The 25,890-nt window shown below is 33.4% G+C and overlaps 1 protein-coding gene across 2 annotated transcripts in view; it reads right to left on the bottom strand.

The window, feature by feature from the left end:
- Window positions 1-25,890, bottom strand: part of ST8SIA4 (ST8 alpha-N-acetyl-neuraminide alpha-2,8-sialyltransferase 4) — a 106,287-nt gene that overhangs the window by 72,648 nt on the left and 7,749 nt on the right. For both annotated transcript variants that reach the window (XM_004281313.4, XM_033408459.2), the window contains exon 3: window positions 17,486-17,743. In XM_004281313.4, the coding sequence (XP_004281361.1) occupies window positions 17,486-17,743 (258 nt within the window). The remainder of the gene's footprint in view (window positions 1-17,485; window positions 17,744-25,890) is intronic.

Genomic DNA, 25,890 nt, shown 5'->3' with positions numbered 1-25,890 from the left:
AAATAAACAAATCCTCAAGTTGATAGAAATAAATACAAAAATGACACATATCATGAAAATAACTAAGTGATTAAACAGAAGAGAGACGTTTTTCACAAACCCAGATTTGTTTACATATTTGGCAAGGGTGAGAAGAACAGTGTCATATTATTTCTACGGAAATCACAGAATGAAAAAAAAATTAAACTCATTCTAGAAAACGAAGATCCAAATACCAGAGAAATATGTTAGACTATGGCATTCCCACACTTCAGTCAAAATCAAAATAGAATCATTGGGCAAATTTGCTACAACTGCACAGATATTATTCAATAACTTAGTTTGTTTGGGGGGAGAGGGAAAGGTATGCCAAGGAATGGATATGTTGTGCTTAAATCAAATAAAGTTGCATGCATGTGATTGTTTTCTTTTTCACAAAAGTGAATATATATAGTAGCAAGACTAATATTTATTTGAATTATTATAAATGTTAAGTTTCTGGAAAGTTCAAATAAAGGAATATTAAGGATACTCTCTAAATCCTTCCTTTGTAATTAAAAATGAAGGATCATTTTAACTTTTCTGAAGAGGGTATGAAGAGAAAATTCTGGCAGCTGTTGAGAAATTTCCTGTTCATTGTCTTGGGTAAAAATTCATTATTGGGATATTTCAGACATGGGGGTGGGAAACCAAGCAAGATCTTAGAATGTATTTTCAAGTACTCTTGTCCTAGTCAGGGAACTGGACTACTCCATTGATCAGTGGTTGCTGAGCAGTTAGTATTGTTTTACAGAGGGAAGAGAACTGATTTAGCATGGAATTTATGGTCTTAAAAATTATGTTGTACATTAAAAGGAAAGAAACAGCATTCATGAACTATTATGGCTGATACTTTAATTACCAATGCCAGAAAACCAAGGCAGAAGGACTATAACATTTTCTCTTTGCAATTCATGGTGTTAATAAACTAAGTACAATGCGGTCATCACAGTGGCTGTGGGAAACATACTTGAGTTTTCTAACTTTTAGTGATTACACCAGCAAACCTGTCACAGTAACAGTGCGTTGACATTTAACTTCCTTGTTTAAGAAAACAAAAATATTTTTGATTTGTCACTCTAAATTATAAATTTTTTTTCTTTTCATTTTTTGGAAAGTATAATCCAAGATTGAAAAATGATTTCTAATTTAGTATATATAATTTACTTGACACTTGGTCCTGGAAAGACAGTTGGTATAATGTTCAGAAGAGTTAGGTATTCTGATACCATCAAGCATTCAGAAAAGTATCATATCATGAGTGGATAAAAATGAATGTTTCATTTTCTAATATCACAAGGCAGGCCAAGGCAACTTCACATTCATTACATCATATTTATTTTAAGTGGATCTTTCTCATACTCTGTTTAGTAGAAAATAACATTTTGACTGGCGGAAAGCCCTTGATCTCCATAATTCTTTCATCTTCCATATCTGATTCATCACAAAGCCCTAAAAATTCATCTCAGAAAATTCCTCCTGAATATACTCTCTCTTCTCTATTTCTATTGATATTTTCTCAGCTTAGGTACCACCATGTTTTTTTGAACTATCATTGGAATAATTTCCTAGTTAACTATTTTTCAAACTGTTAGCTGGAACAATTGGTGGATCATAAATTGATCTGCAACTTTTAAAGAATGAAAAAGAACAAAACTGTCTATAATAGAAAATGACAGTGTTCCATGCACATAATTTATGGAAATTTATTTCAGATTTACATGTGTGTGTACTAATTGTAGCTGAGGAAGCAATAGCAGGAGTATATCATGATATAAGTTATATTTCTTGCTATGCATTTTTTTTAAACAGTACTGAAAAACATTGCTCTAACCAGTTCTGTAACACAAGGACTCCAGCTTGATCATTCTCTGTTTCAAGGATGGTATCATCTTATTAATATGCACATTTGACCACGATACTATCCTAACCAAAAACCTTCAGTGATATCAGTCCAAGGGCTTTCATAATTTGCCCCTACCCTTACTTTCCAGAATTTTCTCTCTATACGTTTGCCTGTCTTAGATCCCAATGGCATCAGACTACTCCATGTACTTTTCTGTCTGTGTCCCTTTATTTATGATGATACCTCTGCCTGAAATGACTACCTAATACACTCTGGCCTCCAATCTCAAAAAATCCTACTTTTTCTTAAAACTCAAAGGTTAATATCCATTGCAATGTTTCACATGATTTCTTTGGCAGAACTAATTGCTTCTGCTGCACTGTTCTAAAATATTTACTTATATCTTTATTCTACAATGTATGGAACTTGATTACATTTAGTTGCTTGTATAGGGTTGATATCTTTAATGCAATTAGTCAATCTAACCATAATAATAATGACGGTTACTCTGTGTAGGTGAATTGAGAATCTGTTTACAATGGTATTTGATCTCTCAGTCTTCTAGGAGCGCTGCTGAGCGTTTAAATCAAGTCCTGAAAATTCACAGGCCCCTGGACCACAGGTTAACATAACGCTGAAAAATGGGCAATTTTGCTGGGCTATTTCCCCATTTAAAGGGGACAGGCTTTCATGGGCTTGTGATGAAAAATGCGAAAGAAAACATATCTGCCACCTGGTTTGGGCCCTGAGGCTGTCAGTTTGTGAGCTCTGCACTAAATCTTCTGATTCCCTGAACAAACACTTCAATTTTTATTTTTAACATGTATGTTCTGTTAAACATGTTAAACATGTTTCATTAGAAAGTTGATACAATGTGTGTTTTGGGAGGTGAATTAAGGAACACAAAAGGTACTAATAAATATGTGTTAAGCTGAAAACTGCATTTTAACTGTAGTTGTTAAAATATTTAACTCTCAGAAGGTGTGCTAACTAAAATACACAAAAATTGAAAAGAGTCATCCTTTTAAGTTGGAATTATTTAAATTACAACAAGAAATACAATCTGTTTCACTAATGTGAATGTATGTACATGTTTAAAAGGTAAGTAGGATTATTGTTAATGATCTCAGTCATCGAAGCTTAAAAAGCATGAAAGGCCCATTCACACAATACTTCGGTAAAATGATGTATGCCAAGAATAAGGGCAAGAATATCCATACAAATATAACATTCCTGGAAAGGGAATTATTTTCCTGTCCCAAACTGAACTGCCTTAAAACTTAGCTTCACTCATTTTTATAATTAGTTCCTTCTGTCTCCCTGGCAGCAAAGCTTTGTTCTTAGTTCTCTTATTACTGTCACTGTACTATTTTGTTATTCCTCCCTCCATGTCTGTCTCCTCCATCAGACTACAAACTCCAAACAGAACAGACCATGTAATTTATCTTTATATCCTTAATACCCAATGAAGCCCCTCAGAACTTGCCATCTAGTGGCTGCTTGATAATTGTTTATTGAATGAACAAATACTTGTTGAATTAATGGACTACAAATTAACGGAACCACTGTTTCCATTTTTAAACTTCAAATAAATGTTTTTTATTTTTTAAAATCATCATATTTAGGAGCCATACATTTATGCCAAAGGATACCAGTACTTAAGAAATAATTATGGGACCCTAATTTTGAACTGTTTTTCTAAACAATTCTTAATCACAATAGAAAAATCCCTCTCAATTCTTTATAGGATCACATGCTTTTGACTCAAGACCATGTTGTTCAGTCTGATCACTTATATAATTCACTAAACATAATAAGAACTATCAGTTACTACCTTATGCAAGATATTATACATATCTAAGTTATTCAAACTTTAAAGAACATCCATATAATTAAGTATAAGTAATCATATTCTACAAATGAGGGGAAAAAAATTCAGTTTACAAATCCTCAGAGCTGGGATTTAAATCCAACTTTGTATCTAAAACACTATGAATCCAAAATTTACTGCACGATACCACAGGTTCAAATGATTTTCATTGTCCAAAATACATACTCATTTTCTCCCTCTCCCCCCGCCCATGCACACATACACTACACTTGACACTAATGATAGAATACTCAGAACTAGACTACAAAACTATAAGTCGCATTTTTATGTGTTTGTTTAAACGAAAAACATATTTCCTGCTTAATATCACTCAGGTAGTGCTAGAGCTGTAACATGACCCCAAATCTCCTAACTCCCATATATATCACTCTTCTCATCTATACTCCAGAATTTTAACATAATTTTCAAAATTAAAATTGTTTTCATTTCCAATTTAAAAACAGTATTTGTGTTCACATACAAACACTAACAAAAAGAGAAGTTAAAATACTTTTCAAATATAGAACACTTGTACGTCTCCCTCTAAAATATAATCACTATTAACATTTGGTACCATACTGACTTCTAATATGTTAAATAAAAGTTTCCAGTAATGGCATAAGTCAAGCTGTGGTTCCAAGAATTTTGGTGGATGCCAGTGAAATAGATATGGGAAGTAGGAGATCTTATCTCCCAGAAAAATGTCAAGGTCCTTTCCCCAAAACTATACTAAATGATGTTGCTATAAAACAATTTCTCTCCCTTTTGATAATGCTTGTATTCACTGGTTCTTCTTTATATATTTTGTTCATATGGTGACTTCCCAAGGCCCTGACTTCATCACACTTACAATAATTCATATGAATCATTAAAATGTAGTCTTGTTCCATAGAAAACAAGCTTATGGTTACCAAAGGGGAAAGGTGGGGAGGGATAAATTAGGAGTTTGGGATTAACATATACACACTACTGTATATAAAATAGATAACCAACAAGGACCTACTGTATAGCACAGGGAACTATACTCAATATCTTGTAATAACCTAGAGTGGAAGAGAATGTAAAAAAAAGAATATATATATATCTATATATCTGAATCACTTTGCTGTACACCTGAAACTAACACGACATTGTAAATCAACTATATTTCAACCAAAATTAAAAATAAACAAACAGACAGAAACTTAGTCTTGTTTTTCTTTGGCTAAGAAGTGATACCCTTCCCCTAATTTTAAGTCTTAACATTGGCTTGCATACATCAGGAGGAAAGGCAACACTCCTGGACCAAAGGAAACGAAAAGCCAGATTAGAGGATACAGTATTAAGTAGAGAATGCTATTTCCACAAGTTGACTGATGAAAAGGAAATTTATTCATAGAACATGGCAACCAGAAGGGAAAAAAAAATCACACAACAATGCAAGTTGACAGGCTCTATTCCAAAGTTGTCTACTGAATCATAAGAAAATAGAGTCATAGAGTTTCAGAGCCAGAAAGGTATTTATGAGTCCATCTAGTTCAATGGCTAGATTTGGCATATCAGGGAAACTGAAGCTCAAAATGGTTTATATTACTTGTTCAAAGTCACACAGCTATATTTAGTGGCAATACCAGCAAGAGGATCCAAGTTTCTGAATTCTCTCATGAGTATTATTTCAACTACACTCTTTGGGAGAATATATACTGATTAGCAACAATGACCATTTTAGTGCAAATATTTACATCTTCTGTGTACCTGGGTCACAGATATAATTTTACTACCATGAATATACAATACTACCAATACGTTAATCCTAAACCATCAAAAGGAAGAAAAATTTACATTTATTGAATAACTGATTTGTACTTGGATTTATTCTAGACAGTTTCACACACATTATCTCATTTACTTCTATACTCACAAAAAAGGGAAGATAGAGATTATTTTCCTCATATTATATATAAAGAAACAGGGGCTTAGAGAAGTAAATAAATCATTTAAGACTGAATATAAATTAGATGGAAAAGATGGAACTTGAAACTAGATTTACCTGACTTAAAGGTTTATCACATTTTTTTGGGGGGGGGTGTTGTACACGGGCCTCTCACTGTTGTGGCCTCTCCCGTTGCGGAGCACAGGCTCCGGATGCACAGGCTCAGCGGCCATGGCTCACGGGCCCAGCCGCTCCGCGGCATGTGGGATCTTCCCGGACCGCCCCTGCATCGGCAGGCAGACTCTCAATCACTGCGCCACCAGGGAAGCCCCGTTTATCACATGAGTGATAAATGAGTCTCCTGCTTGATGATCTGTCTCTAGAATATTTTGACATATATTTTTGGCACATAGTAAGTGCTTAATTAAAGAAAGGAATTCTCACAGGATGGTCCACAGACCACGACTGGAGAAAATGCTAAACATTATAAAGTCAGCTTGGTGTTTATTTAATTTTTTACTGTTTTTTCCTAGCTTTATTGAGATATAATTGACATATAACATTATGTATGTTTAAGGTGTACAACATGATTATTTTATATATGTACATATTGTGAAATCATTGCCACACATAGTTACCATTCACACAGTTACCAGTTTTTGTGTGTGTGTGTGATTTTATTTGTTGTTCAATTTTTATTAGCCTAGACTTTGAAGAATGGCTGGTAGTTTGTGGAAATGTCAGACATTAAAATGACCTTCCCTCTTCTATCTTTCATGCTAAGTCACGAAAATTTGAAATGTACACTAATTAAGACCATTTCTCACTGGTCTTCACATTTCAGAATAAACGTACAACTAAAAACTTCACACTCTAGTGTGGCACTGACTGCTATTTCTAATTTAAAAAGATAAGTGTTTTCAATCTTCATTTGAAAATAAAGTATTGGACTTTGAGTATGAGAGAAAAAACTTCTGTTGTTGCTTCCTTCTTCAACTTACCGTGTACACTCAGGAAAGTCACTTAGACTCTCTGTTCTATGGAAAAATGTGGTTTGTTAACCTAAGCCTAACTTCTACAGAGGAACCCCTAAGCCTAACTTCTTCAGAGGAAACAATGGGAACCAATTTGGATTATTCAAGATTCATTTTCCGTCATCCAAAAAATGTTACACTTTAAAACGTGGCATATTTATATTCACTATCATTTGCCCTTTCCATGTATTATATAATTCATAGAGTCCTTGATTTTCTTAAATTGCCTTCCACCGTCTATCCCCACTGTCTCTATCCTACTTTGCCCCTCATTATCTCCATCTTTAGACTATTTTCAGTATTCCCATCTTTGTCCCCCTGTAATTGATCACCTAAAAATCTTCCTGAAATTTAAATGTGATCATGACATTCCTCTCCTGAGTGGATCCACAGACTACTTGAAAAATTAAATCCAGTCTCCTTAGCAAGATACAATGGACTCTGCATAACCTGTCAGCTTCCCTCTCCAGCCTTACCTGCTTCTTTTGATCCATACAACCTTCTATTCCATCATACTGAAACTACTCACAGGCCCAGAAAAGCCACTCATTCCTATACCCAGGTTCCTTGGTGCATCATAGACCCAGTTTGGACTAGGTCTCACTCTCTTTTCTCTCCTTTCCTTACTTCTTCAGTTTTCATCATAATTTAACTTGTGTTCCTTCTCTCAGGAAATCATCCTTGACCATCCAGCTTATGTATCCTCTCTGCCTCATTATCAGTGCCTAGTTCTGTGAGTACCTCTAATAAAGCAATTTGTGCGTTATCAGTTCATTATTTTCTTTACAGGACTACAATCATCTCAGATGTAAAGAATTGATCTTCATTTTTGTATCTTCCTGATAAATAGGTGAATAAAAGAGTGAAGGAATTAATGAAAAAATTATAAGGAAGATCAAAGCTATGCTATGTATCACCTGAAAACAATAGGTCTGAAAAGTTCAATTGTGTTTGGCTTTGGAGTACATATTTTGGGCTGATGTCCACTTACAGATGAGTTTAATAGTAGACAAATAACAAATGCTTTAAACCCAAAACTGAAGCTATATTTTGAAAATCCATGGAATGACCAACTGCCCATTTGCTAATGCTCCTTTGATATCAGGAAAGGATGATTTCTACCATATTTTACATGAGTATGAACCTTACCACTGAAGTTTATCATCTTACTCTGTCCTATGATTTGGATTTCATCACATTTGCCTCCTCTAGTATCTTCCTTATTGAGTGTTCTTTCTCTTTCTTACCTTTGATTTATTTATTACCATGGTCCTTCCATCTGCAAATATGCTCATGCTTCTATACCTTTACATTCCTCTTATGCTTATAATAAGAACAACAACAAAACTCCAACAAGAACAAACAAATAAACCAACAAACTGTAAGGATCTTTCTTGGACTACAGGATACCATGTAAATCCTTAACATGGTGAAATGATCCTTCATTATTTAAGGCCAACATACCCTGCCATTTCCCCTTCCACATTGTCCTTCAATATGAACCTAATAGTAGAGTAGTCCCAAACACTGCCTTACCATAAGACCATTGAAAGCATTTGTCTTTGTGCTTACTGGTCCCTTTGCCTGAGATTCCTCTTTTCCATGTGTTGAATGACTAATCATCCAGATGTACAATGATTTACTCATCCTTTCTTGCTGTGTGTTATAAAATGCATTTATACTTCAACAATTGTTCACATTTGGGTAGATTCCTAGAACTGGAAATAGTAAATAAAGGAATCCACTATTTTTAAGGGTTGGGGGACATTATAAACCTGATTTTTGGAAAAGTTGTATCAATCTATATTTTTAAAAGCATTTCAAAGGAGTGCCAACATCAGTATAACTTTATGCTGAATACTAAGAATGTTAAATATCCTTGTTAGATTGATAGATGAGAAACTGTAGTTGTTTATAATATTGCATTTTTAGAAAACAGTCACCCAAGTCCAGGAAGTGCAGAGAGTCCCAGGCAGGAAGCCCAAGGAGGAACACACCAAGAGACATAGTAATCAAACTGACAAAAATTAAAAACAAAGAAAAAATACTAAAAGCAACAAGGGAAAAATGACAAATAACATACAAGGGAACTCCCATAAGATTATCAGCTGATTTTGCAGCAGAAACTCTGCAAGCCAGAAAGGAGCGGCATGATATATTTAAAGTGATGAAAGGAAAGAACCTACAACCAAGAATACTCTACCCAGCGAGGCTCTCATTCAGATTTGATGGAGAAATCAAAAGCTTTACAGACAAGCAAAAGCTAAGAGAATTCAGCACCACCAGACCAGCTTTGAAACAAATGCTAAAGGAACTCCTCTAGGTGGGAAAGAGACTAGCAACTTAAAACAACCTGGTACATAACATAGACTGCTATATCAAAACCTCACAGGAACAGCAAACCCAAAAACTACAATAGATACACACACAAAAAAGAAAAAGTAACCCAAACACAACACTAAAGATGGTCATCAAACCACAAGAGAAGAGAATAAAAGAGGAAGGGAAGAAAAAAGATATACAAAAAGAAACCCAACACAATTAAGAAAATGGCAATTGGAACACATATACTGATAATTACCTTAAATGTAAATGGATTAAATGCTCCAACCAAAAGACATAGACTGGATGAATGAATACAAAAACAAGACCTGTATACATGCTGTCTACAAGAGACCCACCTCAGGCCTAGGGACACATACAGACTGAAAGTGAGGGGACAGATGAAGGTATTCCATGCAAATGGAAATCAAAACAAAGCTGGAGTACCAATACTCATATCAGACAAAATAGATTTTAAAAATAAAGACTGTTATAAGACACAAAGAAGGTCACTACATAATGATCAAGGGATCAGTCAAAGAAGATATAACAATTGTAAATATATATGCACTCAACACAGGAGCATCTCAATATATGAGGCAAATACTAACAGCCATAAAAGGGGAAATCGACAGTAACACAATAATAGTGGGGGAATTTAACACCCCACTTTCATCAATGGACAGACCATCCAGACAGAAAATCAATAAGGAAACATACGCCTTAAATGACACATTAGATCAGATGGACTTAATTGAGATTTAAAGAGCATTCCATCCAAAAGCAGCAGAATACACATTCTTCTCAAGTGCACATGGAACATTCTCCAGGACTGACCACATGCTGGGCAACAAAGCAAGCCTACGTAAATTTAAGAAAATTGAAATCATATCAAGCATCTTTTCTGACCACAACACTATGAGATTAGAAATAAACTACAAGAAAAAAACTAAAAAAACCCACAAACATGTGGAGACTAAACAATATGCTACCAAACAACCAATGGATCACCGAAGAAATCAAGGAGGAAATCAAAAAATACCTAGAGACAAATGAAAATGAAACCACAACAATCCAAAACCTATGGGATGCAGCAACAGCAGTTCTGAGAGGGAAGTTAATAACAATACAATCTTACTGCAGGAAACAAGAAATATCTCAAATAAACAACCTAACCTTACACCTAAAACAACTAGAGAAAGAAGAACAAGCAAAACCTAAAGTTAGTAGAAGGAAAGAAATCATAAAAATCAGTGCAGAAATAAACAGAGACAAAGAAAACAATAGCAAAGATCAATGAAACTAAAACCTGGTTCTTCAAAAAGATAAAGTTGATAAACTTTTAGCCAGACTCATCAAGAAAAAAGGGAAGAGGACTCAAATCAATAAAATTAGAAAATGGGATAGTCATTTTAAAACAACGTTTTAAAATTTAAAATAGTTTGTCAAGTCATTGTCATTTCCATTTAAAAAAAAAGTATCTCTTGTAGATAAAATCTTTTTTTTCCAAGGAGTGACATGATTGGAAGAAAAAGTTAGAGCCTTACCTCACATCACAATCCATAACAATTCCATATTTAGTTTTCAGTAAAATTTTAAAAACCATAAATAATTAGAATAAAATAGAAATTCTCATTTCTACCCAGAATATGAATTTTATGGTTAAAATCAATAGAAATAACAAAGATAATCCATTTTTTTAAACTATAAAATTTCAGATTAAAAATATGAATAAACCATTAAGTAAAAATAAGGTAGAAAATATATGTAGCAAATATCACATAAACAATGTTGGTATTTCTAAAATATAAAGCGGTTATTTTAATTAATAAGAATTTTAAAATATCTTTCTAATGCCTGCACCAGTCTCCCTACCAGAAACTTAGTTGTTTGCAGTTAAAACATTTTATTTAAGCACATTCTCAGTGAGAGTGCAAGGGAAAAAAATAAGGCCATTTCTGTGAACACGTAGAAAAGTAGGCATATTTTTTCTCTCCCAGAGAAGAGTCTATTTTTCTATAAAAGAGTTAGCATTCATAGAAGGTCAAAAAAGATGATTTAAAGTTTGCCATAAATTATCCACCAGTGAAGAATCAAACATTGAGTTATAAAAATGTATTGTATCAGTCAAGGTAAGTAAATTCTTCCATCTTTTTCTTTTGCGAAACATCTCATCCCTTCTCTTAGGAAGCTAGATCATCATAAAGTAAAACATTTTTATCTTATTACTTTGGTTTCCTGAAGAAATATATCTCTTCACTACAATTCTTTCTAATTTTATACACTTAGATTTTATAGACACTCCTATCTGACTAGTGTTCCTGTGTCTTCACATTTCATACTATCTAATATGTTATTCAGTGTCAACTATATACACGTTTGATATATTTGATAAATTTGAGGAAGGTTTGACTTCTTGTTTATATAAGACAAAGAGAATTTGCATTTCTAGCCAATGGTCATGGCTATTAGAAAAAGTGGTAATAAATTTAACTTTCAACTACAACATTTGACTCAAGCTAGGTGTGCTTTAATATCAGTCGACATTAGTTTAGATTTACAGTTTATGCATTTCTTTACTATTTATATTTCCCAACTGATACTTAGAAAATCACTTTGAAATAATAGGCCTATTATTATTATTATTAATATCATTGGATGTTGGAAATAATCATGTTTAGAACCTAAGGTATTTGTCCAATACTACATTTCCTGGCTTTATTTTTTTTTCATTTTATTTTTTATTGAAGTATAGTTGATTTACAATGTTATATTAGTTTCAGGTGTACAACATAGTGATTCTAGTAATTGTCAGGAACCGAGCTTTTCTGATTCCCAATATCTAGGACATTTCACTATACTACTCATCATATTTCTGTATTTTCTTTTTAATTTTAAGGGTTTAAATGACCATAAATGACCTTATATATGACTCCTCTTACATATTAATTTTGGAATCCAGTGTTGTATTCAGTGTCTAAGGCAAGAATACATGAACACAAACCAAAATTTTTTCAATTCCTACATTAATTCTTTCATTCAATAAATAAATAGCACATACTTTAATGTATCAAATTTGGTACTAGGTCCTAAAGATACAGGCTAACTAAATCAGACATGGTGGGGAGTCCCAGCTTCCCTAGACCATACTGTTTAGGCATATTGAGAATTCCAGAACATTGAAAACCTTAATGCACATAAGAATCACCTGGGCACTGTGATCAAATGCACATTCTGACTCAGCAGGTCTGGTGCAAGTTCTGACATTCTGTATTTCTAACAAGCTTCCAAGTGATGTTAATGCTGGTAGTTTAGAACCACAATCTGAATAGCAAGGATTTACTTATATAAATATGTATATATTTAAATGGCTATTTTAAGTGATCTTTCATTGCTGTTCCTATATTTTAAGAAAAAAAATATGAACCAAGAGGAAATTAGAAGGAAATTGGTCAAGCACTGCAGGAACTGAAGATGTTGATTAACAAAGGAAAAACGAGCAAAGTTGTCTAGGCTAGAAGAAGATGGGGACAAGAAAGAATGCAGAAAAGGAAAGTAGAAAGAGAGAAATAAACAAACAAAATTAAATTTGGAATTCCAACCAGCCAGAACAACAACAACAAAGTGTTTTGCAGCTCTTAGTTAACCATTTCTGAATCATTCAAGTCATACTCATTATTTCTAGTATCTCTGTTTAAGCACAGTGAGGAGTGGCATTTGATGGTCAAAAAATACCAGCTGCCAATTGCAACTGTTAAGTAACCCCTCCCCCAGTGTTCTCTATATAACATCAAAGCTAGTACACTGTGGGACCAGGTTTACTTTAGATGAGGCTGGACAAGATCCCTCTTCTATGGAAAACCAGTACTGACAGGCTGCCTGACATTTCCTACTATCCACAGACAGCCCAGAGAATGGAAAGAATGCCCCATCATTCTTACCTGGGGGGAAGAGAAGAGCAGGGAAGGTGAAATGAGGATTTGTTCTCCACCACCTTTCAGCATTAAAATTAGGAAATATCTGCTTTTTTTGGTTCTCATTAGAAAACCACAATTGTTCAGTTTATGAAATTCTTGAGTATAGACAATACAGATATTAGAATGTACGTTTTTGTAAATATATATGGGACTAAAATATCCAAAAAATGTGAAAAATAAAGGCAGGAAAATTGAAAAGCACTTTATATATCATTTGGCAAAATCCAAAACAATTTTCTCCACTAAATAGTTGTATTCTTTAATGTAAGATATGCACTGTTACAATAATTTTACACCTAACACCAAGTAAAAAAAAAAAAAAAGAAGACCCAAGAAAGGATTCAAAGATACTTTTAAACAGATTGCACAAAGTGAGCTTTTTAACCCTGTTTTCCTTTACCTACAGTGATATATAAAGGACATATTATGTCTTCAAAACTCTAGATTCTTGAAATATTATAGCAAACCTTTAGATAAGTAATTATACATGGGGTAAACTTAGGGCTGAGATTTCGTAGAGACAATTCTGTGGTTTCTGTGAGTAGGTAAGTTGTAACACTCTAAGGAAGAAGGGAATAGTTCATACAATAATCTCAGTTTCTAAATTAGAAAACTAAAGTACAGCAAGGCGTACAACTTCATCCAATATCACCTACAATGAACTCTCCTCGGACCCCTGGAACATATATTGGGTGACGGTTTTCCTCTGCAGCACTGACTCCATCTCTTTCCAATATTTAGCATATGTCAGGCCATCCAAATATAAAATATAGAATTTAATATCAATAGGACAGTGTCTCTAATGCTTACCAGGTGAGAGAAGGTTTATAACTGACACATCAATGCCAGATTAAACTAAATTTTTGCTTATCTGGAGCTGTATGACAAGATCTTTAACATCACAAGAACTTTATTATCCTTTATGAATTTTCCCTATCAGACAGAATTGCAAGTCAAGAAAAGCATGATATTTTCAACCTGAGTGAGTGACTGACCACCCATGTTTCTCCCTGGCCTCTTCCTTACAACATGGCACTCGCTGATTGAGGAACTATAGACTAACTGTCTTGAGGGTTGCACATATAAAAATCACTGATCAAGTGGACATAACACTATTATTTGAATTATGATTTTAGGCATTTTTTATTAAGAAATAAAATTATTTCTCTTATGTCCAGTTTTCTGTTATTTAGGTACATATGAAACCTACATTTTACAAATCAGTTCAATATTTAATCAGTAATTACAGAATCAAAGTAAGGCTTTAATTGATTTTCTTATCCTCATTTTTTTCCTTTAAGCTCCTATTTTGTATGATATCCCACAAAACCCAGCATTTAATTTAATTGATTAACTTATGATACAAACAGCCACTGAGGGAATATCTCTTCTAGGAGAGGAAATGCATGACATTGTGTGTGTGTCTGCATTTATGTATAGTTACCATTACATGGGCAAAAATACAACGTGAGCACTTTTCACTGGCTTATTTAAAAATATTGTGGGATATTAAAAATGACTTTCTCCAGAACTACACTTCACAGGACAATAATGCCATGTATCTGCACCTTGCCCTCCTCCTCAATAGCACAACTGTTTGGAGCAAGAGATTCCTGTGTGCATATGATAATGCATTCTGTACATCATTAAACAAAGAAGATAGCATTTTATTTCTTTAAAGTACTTTCAGAAAAAATAAAGTTTAAAATCTAACTAATGCTGAATGAAGATATTATCTAAAGATAATGCTTTGCTTTATAAAGTTAGAGGTCAACTTGAACATAATACCTGGGTGAATCTGATCCTTGAGGGGGTCACTGAATTAACAGTGCCCTCTGCAAGCAGATCAGGTGTCAGTTATCTCTCTCATAACAAACTTACTATCTAACAAGAAAAATGGGAAACAAACAAACAAACTGGGAACAACAGGTTACACATGCAACCAACCAACCAAAACTATCTATACCTATGCTGATATGCATACACACAATACAGCTCTGGGAAGGTGGGAAATTTGAAAGATTTTTAAAGATTGTTACTAAAATTTGTAACAATATTAACCAGTTTGACATGGATGGCAAACTATTTCAAGGAATAGGGCTTTGATTGAGGTTTAATGCAAAAGTCCTCTTTGATGTTCTAGAGTAGAATAGACACATGTACAGAAACAAAAGGTCATATACTCTTGGGGAAGGAAAAGATATTTGGCACACAGATGATGAGTCAGATGCCATGAGAAAGATTAGAATTTTAGGAAGGATGGAGGTCTGGTAGTGATATGTCATTGAAGTCCCTTGTGTCCATGAGACTCAAAGGGATGAATTTCCAAACTAGGTATTATTACAAAAGAAAAAGGTTTTTCTCCAGGGATTATTTGTTTCTAATGCAAAATGTATTCCTGCCAAAGTTTACCTGGAAAATCAGAATCCCAATCATGGGCTACACTTCCCTAGTATATACTTTAATCTACAACATTCCAACTTCTAATTTTGGAAAGCAGTAAAAATAGGAGGAAAAGAATAAAAAACAATTATGGCAATAATTTTCATGCCTTCATTAAGATGCTTATCCTCATTTTTTTATACTTCTTGGTAAGAGCATAACAATTATAGACTCAGGATTGGTCACTATTTTTCTCTTGTTAAATAAGTTTTTAAAATAATCATAGCTTAGAAAAGTATAAAGAACCTCTTGAAGTTCGATTATGCTCAAACACCAGTGAGTGACTTACAACAAACATAACTTCTGGAGATCTAATGCACTGCCTAATGATTATAGCCAACAATACTGTATTATCAACTTTAAAGTTGCTAGAATACTAGATCTTAACTGTTCTCACCACAAAAAAAGAGAGGAGATAATTATGTGATCTGATTGAGGTGTTAGCTGACACTACAGTCTTAATTTCAGAGTTAAAGGTGAGGCTGAATCTAGTGGGTTATGTAGATCCCAATGCTAAAGCTTAAAGGGGTGTAGGAACAAGGAGTCAGTCACATTCGGATCCTGTAGCCCTCCAGGATTAATCAACCTTACAAATTCTCTTCTTCACCTTGCAACAATTTCTACTGTGCTCTAAAATCTTTTCCTCTTCACTTAATCTGCCCCCTGATTTTAATCTCTTCAGAAATTCTAGAAGCCTTACTCTTCCTTCACAGCCATACTTCACACAGACTTCAAAGTTTGAAGCTCATTACTTCCACTTCCACTGTCATTCCCTCATCAAATATTTTTGTCTCCTCTTTGGACACAATTTTCTTGGTATATCTACATATTGACAAGGTTTTTCTTTCAGTTCAATCAATTTAAAAGTTCAGGTTTTTAAAGGCTCAACTGATGTCAAATCAATCTCTGACCCTGCATCCAACTGAGAAACGATAGTATGGCAAAATGTTTGTAGTTATATTCATTGTTATGAATTGTATTCCCTGAGAGTATTCTCTTATGATTTTTCATTGTTATTATTCTTTTATAAAAAACTGTTGCCTATTTATGATTAATACTTATATAATTGTATTTATTTTTAATACTATAGTTTAAAAAGATTTTTTTCAAGATCTATACTTTCAAAGGCTGGATTCCAGCATAGCTTCAAGACTTCAAGTTATTTGTCAACATGGCAAATCAGCATACTTTCCAATCTATCTTTATATTGCAGTATTTCATATTTCAAAATACACATTTCATTTATTCAGCAAATATTTCTGAAGAACTAAAACAAGCCAAAAAACTCTATTTAGATATACTGAAAATTAAAAAGTGCTAATTAATATCTGTTGTCATTACAACCTTAAGTCTACTGTTGTCTTTTTTTCAGTTAATCAAAAGCTAGAACTAAACACATGACTCATCAAATATCTGCTGACCATCAATGAAAAAAAAATAGCTATGTTTAATTTTGTGAGAAAACTAAAAAACTAAAATATACTACCATACAGAAGTACCATGTATAAAGAGTGATGAAAGCAATTTGGTCCAAGGTATCAAATATAAACTTGTTAAATTATGTTCTTAGACTATGCTAAATAGTTGTCATTAAAAAAGTAAAATTAACTTATATCTGTTACATCATTGTATAGTAATGTTCATAATTTTATGAATAAATAAAATAATACAATTTATTGAATAGAAATAGGATTATGAATGTAATTAATTAAGTGAATTAATTCATTCACTAATAGAAATAAATTATTTCTATTAGTGAATAAAATAGTTTTTCTGTGTATTATATTTAATAAAATTGTCATTTGGCCAAAAAGGAAAGCTGGTGTGAATCTTATTGCTATGAGATCATCTTTTCTTTCAATGATATAATAATTTTAATTTTACATTCCAGGGTAAGTGTAAATTTGGATACTACACAAATAAAGACATAAAAGATAAATATTTGTTTGAGATTTCAATAATTCATAATATTAATATTAGATTTAAACATTTCTGCCAGTGTTCTACTCCTAAATAAAGGGTCTTTGAAGAAATTATAATCTTTAGGAACAAAAGAAAGCTCACCTTATTACAAAATTGTGACTGTCAATCTCTTTTCCACATTCACTATCTAGTAGAATGCCAGAATTTCCAACAACTGCACAGGTCTTAAATCTTCGATTTTTCATTGGTGAAACTTCAGGTAGGAGGCTATGCAGATCCTGAGAAATATTTAGTGTCCGGCGTCTGTCCAGCACATAGTGTATGACATCACCAGGCTTAAAACTGCTCTTGACCACTGAGACATCTCGTTCTGCATCTAGGAAACGAAGAATGTTCTTCCTATATTTGAGATACAAGCAAAGTTTTCCATTAATGACAACATGTCCAAGGACTGGTAATATCATTTACAAAGTAACATAAGATATAAATTGGTAAATCACTAAACTTTAATATTCAGGTGGTAACTAAACCAACCAATTAAGTAGATTCTAAAGGAAATAAAATATATTTTTAAAACGTCATTTGCACATAGTTTTTCAATGATTTTGTAAATAGATATATAGTATACACACCTATCTGTGGAGTGAAAAAGGCCCCCTATCAAAATTTATAGAAAAGTTTATTAAATGAAATACTATTGCCATGACTTGACTTTCCTTAGCTAGATAGTATTCTGCCAGCCTTAATTATCTATAATCATCTATTTTGTTCAGTGTTGTCTAGTTAAGGTGAATAGAAAAACTTGAATTTGTTTAGAATCATAATTTAGTTAACTCTATTAAAAGGATTGAATTTTCTAATAAAATTATTAACATTTATCGAAATCATGTGTATATTATAATTATTTGAAGTAAAGTTAAACTACAGCACTATATATATATGTGTATATATGTGTATATATATACACATATATATGTATATATGTGTATATATATGTATATATGTGTATATATATGTGTATATACACACACATATATATGAAAGTTTTCTTCCAAGCTCAAGAATCCAGGAAATAAGATGGCTATATTAGAGGAAAAGATGGACAGATAGAACATTGGACCTTGCAGGGCAGAGATAGCTAACTGTTCCTCAGTGTTCTTTCTTCCCTTCTTTCTTTTCCTATTTGAATCTTCTAAGTTTTACTTGGCCACACTGATGCTCAGCTAGAACATTTCCAAGTTTCCAAACCCAAGTGAAGCTGGGTGTGGTCACATGAATTAGTTCTCTTAAACAGGATATGAGTGGATCAAGTGCATCACTATAGGAGAAAGAAATAAACTTCTGATTTGTTTGATTCACTGTATTTTAAAGTCTCCTTTTTTATGGAAGCTTAGCCTATCCCATAACTAATAAAGAATCTGTTAAAAAATATGAGATACTACATACACATATACGCACATATTAAGTTAGATGATGGAAAATAAGAAAATAGATATGGCTGCCTGGAAAGCTGGTGACTCTTGGCATGATACAGAATAGCACCTTATAAAACTGTGGTCTATAATAACTTAGGAGTCATACCCTATATGTAATAAGCTTGTTGCTCTTGGATAATTGGTTAAAAGGTGCTAGTATGTTGTTTTATGTTGGTTACCCATTTTAGCAAGGAACTAAGAGGCGAAGTCAGACATGAAATACCCAAGTTGCAAGTTGAGTGGAGGAGAATATCTCTGGCCTATAATCTAAACTGTGTGAGAGTCCAGTAACTGGGACCTCCTAACTGACTCCAATAATCCAATTAGCAAGAGATACAACTATAAATCAGAGCCACGCCAGCAGCAAGAAGGATATTGTCTTCTCCCCTAATTCTATAGATTCAAACGTTTTAAGAGTAGCTGCCAATAAACTGTAGAAAAGGAGGGTTAGGTCAGAATAATTAGGGGAGAATCCGAAGGCTAAAGAACTGTGTTCAGAAGCAATCTTTAGGTGGGGTTATTCATACCAGGAACAAACTCCAAAGAAATAGCTCAGGAGCCTAGTAAGTTTTTGAGAGAATTATATTGACAAAGAAATCTATGAATCTGGCTTACAAAAGTTTGGGATTGCTTGATCCTCATGCTACCAAACATATACCACCCAGAAGTAATCTGAGAAAGCAGTCTTCTGGGTTGGAAGTTGGATAATACTTACTGAAGTGCTCTTAACGACAAGCTTGAATTTTCAGAATGCTCAAAACAATGTCATTATTATAACATTCATGATAGGATAGACATTTTCCTCTAATGCTATTACTGTTTAAGCTCCATCACTATTTATACATTTTATTATTAAGCACAGAATATGATCTCTTCCTATCACTCCATCAAAAGGGCAATTCCCCAAATCATACTCATAAAGCAGAAGCATGACTAGCAAGGAGGGATGTAAAATAACTAACTCATCTTTCTTTTTGTTTTCTTTATTTTGGTTTGCTTTAAATAGGTCCCACTTTAACGTGTGATCTAATTAGGAAACCAGATGATTGAATACTTTATTTGGCCAGATTTTATACACAAGGAATACACCCATCAACTCTCTGAAAAAGAGACCATTTAAAAAAATTTTTTCTCGGGCTTCCCTGGTGGTGCAGTGGTTGAGAGTCCGCCTGCCGATGCAGGGGACACGGGTTCGTGCCCCAGTCCGGGAAGATCCCACATGCCATGGAGCAGCTGGGCCCGTGAGCCATGGCCGCTGAGCCTGCATGTCCGGAGCCTGTGCTCCGCAATGAGAGAGGCCACAACAGTGAGAGGCCCACACACCGCAGAAGAAAAAAAAGAAGAATTTTTTTTCTCAAATGTTTGGAATTTCAGGTTTGCAAGGAGTAAAATTTGTACAGCAAAATCTATATAAATGCCCTACAAATGAAATTTTAAAATTAACAGAAATTATCAGGCATTATAATAATCTTAACAAAGTACAGACTACATAAGAAGAGAATTGCTGGTGAAATCAGCAGCCATAGAGCATATGAATTGCAGAAAATTGAGAACTCTTTCATTATGTTAAGCACATGTGATTCTTCACAAAAGTTAACAGCTAGCACCAAGAGCAGCAATCAACTTTTGTACAAATTAACTACCACTTACTCGTTTGGTGAAAAAATTAAATAATGCCTGACACCTGTATTTCAACAAAAAATTTTTTTTCATTTCCTGTGAAAATGACAAGCTTGACTCTAAAATGAAGACTGCACGGATGTGGTCAGATCGCCAAACTAGATGGTGTTATTTTCCTTTGAACATAATTTAAAGGGGTTGCTGTAAGTATTTGAAGATGCCACTCACAAGTAGTGGCATGTTTGCAAGCATGAAGTCAATAGAGGTCCAGATTTCAAAGAAGACTCTTTAGCTTGGAAATCCAAAAAGGAAAATCCCCTTACTCATAAAGTTAACACTTAAACGCTTGTCAACTGATAGCAAGAGGGACTTTGCAATCACAGAACCTTTGCTGTGTTATAGAAAGTTAGCAGCAAAAATATTTTCAAACATATGTCTTCTAAATCTGAGTATAAGAGAACACCTTTAATTCATTCATTCTTACGGAAAATTGATATTTAAAAAGTGGACTGTAAGTTTAGGAAGAAAATAATGCTTAATGTGATAAATAATTATTAAGTACAGATGATACTATTGTACGTATTACTCCAATGCTGTCTTACAGGCTCAACAGTAGTTTATTTTTTAAATGGAAGCAGTAAAAAATAGTAAAAGTATTTTCCAAGACAGAATACAAAATACCAATTCACACAGTCTAATCAAAATATAAAAATGTAAGTTTCTTAGAGAAAACTCAGAACAATTGTTAGTGTTGAATTTGCTTTTTTAAACTGAAAAGGGTGGGGGGACCTTGAATGTCTCTAGTTTGTCCTTTATCCTGCATTGAACCAAACTTTCGTTTCTATTTTAGGGCTTAAATCTATACATGGAAAACTATCTGAGCTAAGATTCCTGGTGTAGGATGCAAGAAAGACTGAAAATAATTACTATGAGTGAATATATTGATGAAATGCTTAATATTTTCTGGTAACAGTAAAGTTAGTTTTTTTTTTCTCCCTAGTAGGCTGTAGGTATTTTTAGATTATAGATTTAATGGACTGTAAAAGTTCTATGGATTTGCTAAGTCTAACTGTTGTTCATACTGTAAATCTATTAAAAAAAAAACAAAGAAGAAAACTAGTGCTTAAATGTACTTAACTAAATATCACTGGAAGCCTGAAAAACTCTTGTACTTATGCTGAACTGAAACAACACGTTAAGTACTACCAAGGAGAATATATACGCTTTGCTCAAAAGGTACTTGATATAAATGAAAACAGCAAGTTAAACAAAATTACTTTAGAATGAGAGAGATAGAAAGAAAACTCTAACTTCTGGGCTCTAAGGAAGCATGAATCAACAAAAGCCGATGTTTAATATGCAGGCTGTACCAGAATAAGTTTTTGTAATATGTGGTTGAGTTACTACCAGATTTTTCAAGCAGAGGATTGTGTTTTTTGTGTGTGACTTAAAAGAACAGTAACAACAAAAGATTCCTTACAGGTCTCTGTCATTCTGTTAAGCATAAAGTAACTTTTGAAACCCTATTCGAAAAGCGAACACCTAAGTTCAGCAACTGTTTTAACGATAAAGATAACTGATAGAAATCAGGAAATATGCTTCACTTTTGGTAAGACTAAAAAATTAGTCATAAAGATTATATTTTTTGTTAGGCAATGCTGGCTTAAACTGAAAGACTGGTTTAGACTGTGAAACTGACAGGAATAGATTCTATACAGAAACTTTTCAGCTGAATTTTCAAGTAGAACTTCCCTTTCAACATCACCCACCACTTGAAATAGCAGCTGCAGAGTCCTGGGGAATTAATTTTCTAAACATTGTTTTCACTTGTGAAATGTTACATATAGCTAACCTATCACCAGGTGCCACTCTTTCTTCTCTGTAGGTTTCCTGTCAACAACAAGCACATGTGCTGTGGCAACTAAAATTTAATCTAAATGACATTGTTGACTCCATCAGCAAGTATTGTGAGGCAAATCTTACAGCTGGAATGCATCTCAAGTTGAGAAACAAATTAGGTAGTGATACATATATTAGGAATCAGTTTTTGCAAACTTTTGACTCCAGACAAAAATCAGTGAATCAGTTCAGTTGTTACTGACATAGTTTACTAAAAAGAAAAAAAAAAAGTTTAAGAAATGCCAAGTGTTTCATTATGCCTACAAAAAGCAGACAGAACACAATTTTTTGTCTCAAGAGATTATTTCTGCAAGGCAATATGCCTCGAAGCTCTGAAAAAAACATAACCTATAGCTTATTAGGGCTTCTGAGCTAAGGGTCTTAGCTGTTATAGGAAAAATATTCTAGTTAGTATTAAAAGAAAAACCCTGAGCACAACCAAATGAAAAGGCAAAATTGTCTCAAAAAAGCTTGAAGAAAACACTTTTTAGTTTACACCTCAGACAGACATTTGATATTTGGCCCAGCATTTGGTAATATTGGATGAATACTATCTTATATTATTTTAGAGCAAAAAAGTCAACTTCTCTGTACTTCATAAAGATGCATTTTAATAGTATTCATTTTTAGTATTAAACAATAGTCTTCCAGAAGATTTATCTCATAATAAGAGCTCTGGCTCCACAGTCAGGCCTGGCTTTGAAGCTTGACTCTGGGACTAACAAGCTGTGTGACCCACGACGTGTGCTATTGAATTGTATGTGGACCTTTTTCTAAAGTAAATCAATGCATGCAACAGCAAATTCTTTTTGACAGGTGAAGCACATATAAATTTGCAATTATGTTTAGTCAACCTGCAAACCTTATCTGGTTAAGAACTTCAATATATGATGACACTAAGAGTTGAAAATATTTTTGCTGACTAATTATGATGTCCTTATTCTGGTCCTGATGAGTAGCTGAGCTCATACATTTCTATACATCCATATCTGGTACTGTATGTAATTCTTTATGTTTCTATCCAACATATGAAAAATGAGGGGGAAAGAAAGAAACAACCCGAAGATGAAACAAGTCAAGTCACAAGTGTTGGACATGACTAGATAATTTCTCAGTACAATGTTCACAGATACACTCACAACATCTGATACATCTTAAGTGTATCATTTCTTAGCTTACGATAATAAAGAACTACTACCAATAACATCAAGCCTTTAACCAAGCTAATTAGTTTAATTGTGAAGTTAGCTGTGGAATTCATGAACTTCCCTAAATCTTGATGAATTTTCCAAGTACAATGAACTAATACATGAAACCGTCTCTCTCAGACAACTCCCCAGAGGTACAGTTGTTTGATGAATATATATGAATCAATTCTTGATGTGCTTATGAAAGCGGCAGAGTGCATATAGGGCTGGAAGAATCAGTAATAAGAAAGAAAATCATGTCTACAAATATAGGGAAAAACAATTTATCTTCAGTGACTGTTTCACATTTTAATGCAAATAGATAAATAATTTATTAGGAATATCACAAGTGCATTATTAAGTTTAATGAGATTTTTTAAATGAGAAAGATTTGTAAGCAGAGTTCAATCATGTAAGATCAAAAATGATTAGTTGTAACATCTTAATCAAAAGCTTCAAAGTAGAATTTTGAAAACACTTGTAAAATATGCCCATACCCACTCATAGACACAAAATAATGTGGTTCTTCATAAATGCTATAGATGTGGGGAAAAAACAAAGGAAAATAACCAAAATACTTTAAGATTAGTTTCAAGTATGACTTAGAAAGAAAGCTAAGCCAATAATCAGGTATTTTTATATTCTAAATTTTTTATTATAGGTGTCAAATTGATTGACACTTACTAGTCACTACAGCTATAGGCAATTATAATTTTTATGAACTGTTTGTACATTGTACAGTAATGGTTTTACAAATTATTATTTCCTTGTAAGGAAGTGACAACTTTGTATGTCTTATTCAATATTTGCTCACTGTTTTATTGTTTACTTATCTGTTAAGGAGAACCATATGAAGAGTACTAACATTTCATTCATATTATTAGCTGTTATAATTGAAAATAAATCACCCTCAAAGATATGAATGCAACCCTCATTAATTTGTAAAGTTGCAATAATAAATTGCTTGGGTCAATTTATGTTAAATACCCTTAGCTTGAATATCTTAAAAATAGCAATAGATATAGCCTCATGCACATCTATAGTATTCATTTTTTCATACATACTAGGAAGGCATGGTCAGATATATTGATTAAACTATTGTTAATTATGTATTTAATTTATTTATTAGACTTTATCTGATATATTATTTAGCATGGCTAGATATATTAAACTGTTACAATTTCTTACTTTACTTTCTTCCATTACTTTCCTTTACCTGATCTACAGAGCCTTACATAATTGACACCTTTCTTGCCAAATCATTCAAACTTGAAGGTTCTCTTTCTAGGCATCCTCAGAGATCAAATATTTTCTTTTTTAATCACCCATATTTCTCTGTTTCCAATCTACTTCTAAGAAACATAAATCCTTACTCTGTGCTAAACTCAACCACACTGTATTTATGGCCCCATCTAGTTCCATATCCTGTAGCTTTTTCCTCATAATTATCTCCTCCCTTACAGGGTTTCTAAATTCAAATGTGGGTATAGGAGTATGAGTTAGTGAGGAAGACACTAGGTAGGTATCATGAGAAAAGGGAGCTCCAGGTGTAAAACTGTCAAACTGGAGAGCTCGTGGTTAGTGTTGGCTTCGGCCAAAGAGTTCTCAGGAGGAACACAGATCCAGAGTTGTCACATTTTAAAATTTCTTAAGAGTATATGAAAATCTGTACTTTTATAAGGAATCTGCTAATTTTTAGTACTGCTTTAAGTTTCTTTTCACCCAGTTGAAATAAATATTGCTTTCTGAACATATTCTACACAGAAGACACCAATTTATAAACTCTGTCAGAGTTGCACTACATCACACGCTACTCATCTCACTGTTCTTGCACTCTGCCTACAAATACACAAAGTTCACCCTAAACTAAAAACAGCCAAACATACACCACTTGACATTGCCATGGTTTGATTCCTGTCTCCATTCCAGTCACTTTGAAAGCTTTAAAACAAAGTAGTCTAACCATTCCTGCATTTCCATGGCACCCATTTCTTTTTAATTTCCAGACATTCTTTCAACTATATTTCAACATGTAGTGAGTGCCTTTGCTGCAATGCATTCTATGAATTGCGATGCATACTCTAAAGATGAAGGTAGTAGACTCTTCCTTAAAGGGGCTTATAATCTACATTATACATACATGTGATCCAAGAAGTGAGGAGGTAGAAACCCCAGCAGATCAGCAGCTTACCCTCGTAACCACTAACCTACTCTTACAAAATCTGTGTGTTCGTATCCAATCATGGAGTAATTAGCATTTTGCCAATACTAGAAAAATGCAATGATTTTATTATGTAGAGGACGGCTGTTCTCTTGAACTTTTTTAAAGAGTTCTGATTTACTGAAATGCTGATTTAAACATACC

This window comes from Orcinus orca, chromosome 3, assembly GCF_937001465.1.
Source record: "Orcinus orca chromosome 3, mOrcOrc1.1, whole genome shotgun sequence".
Lineage (NCBI taxonomy): Eukaryota > Metazoa > Chordata > Mammalia > Artiodactyla > Delphinidae > Orcinus > Orcinus orca.
This window is presented reverse-complemented; position numbering and strand designations above follow the sequence as displayed.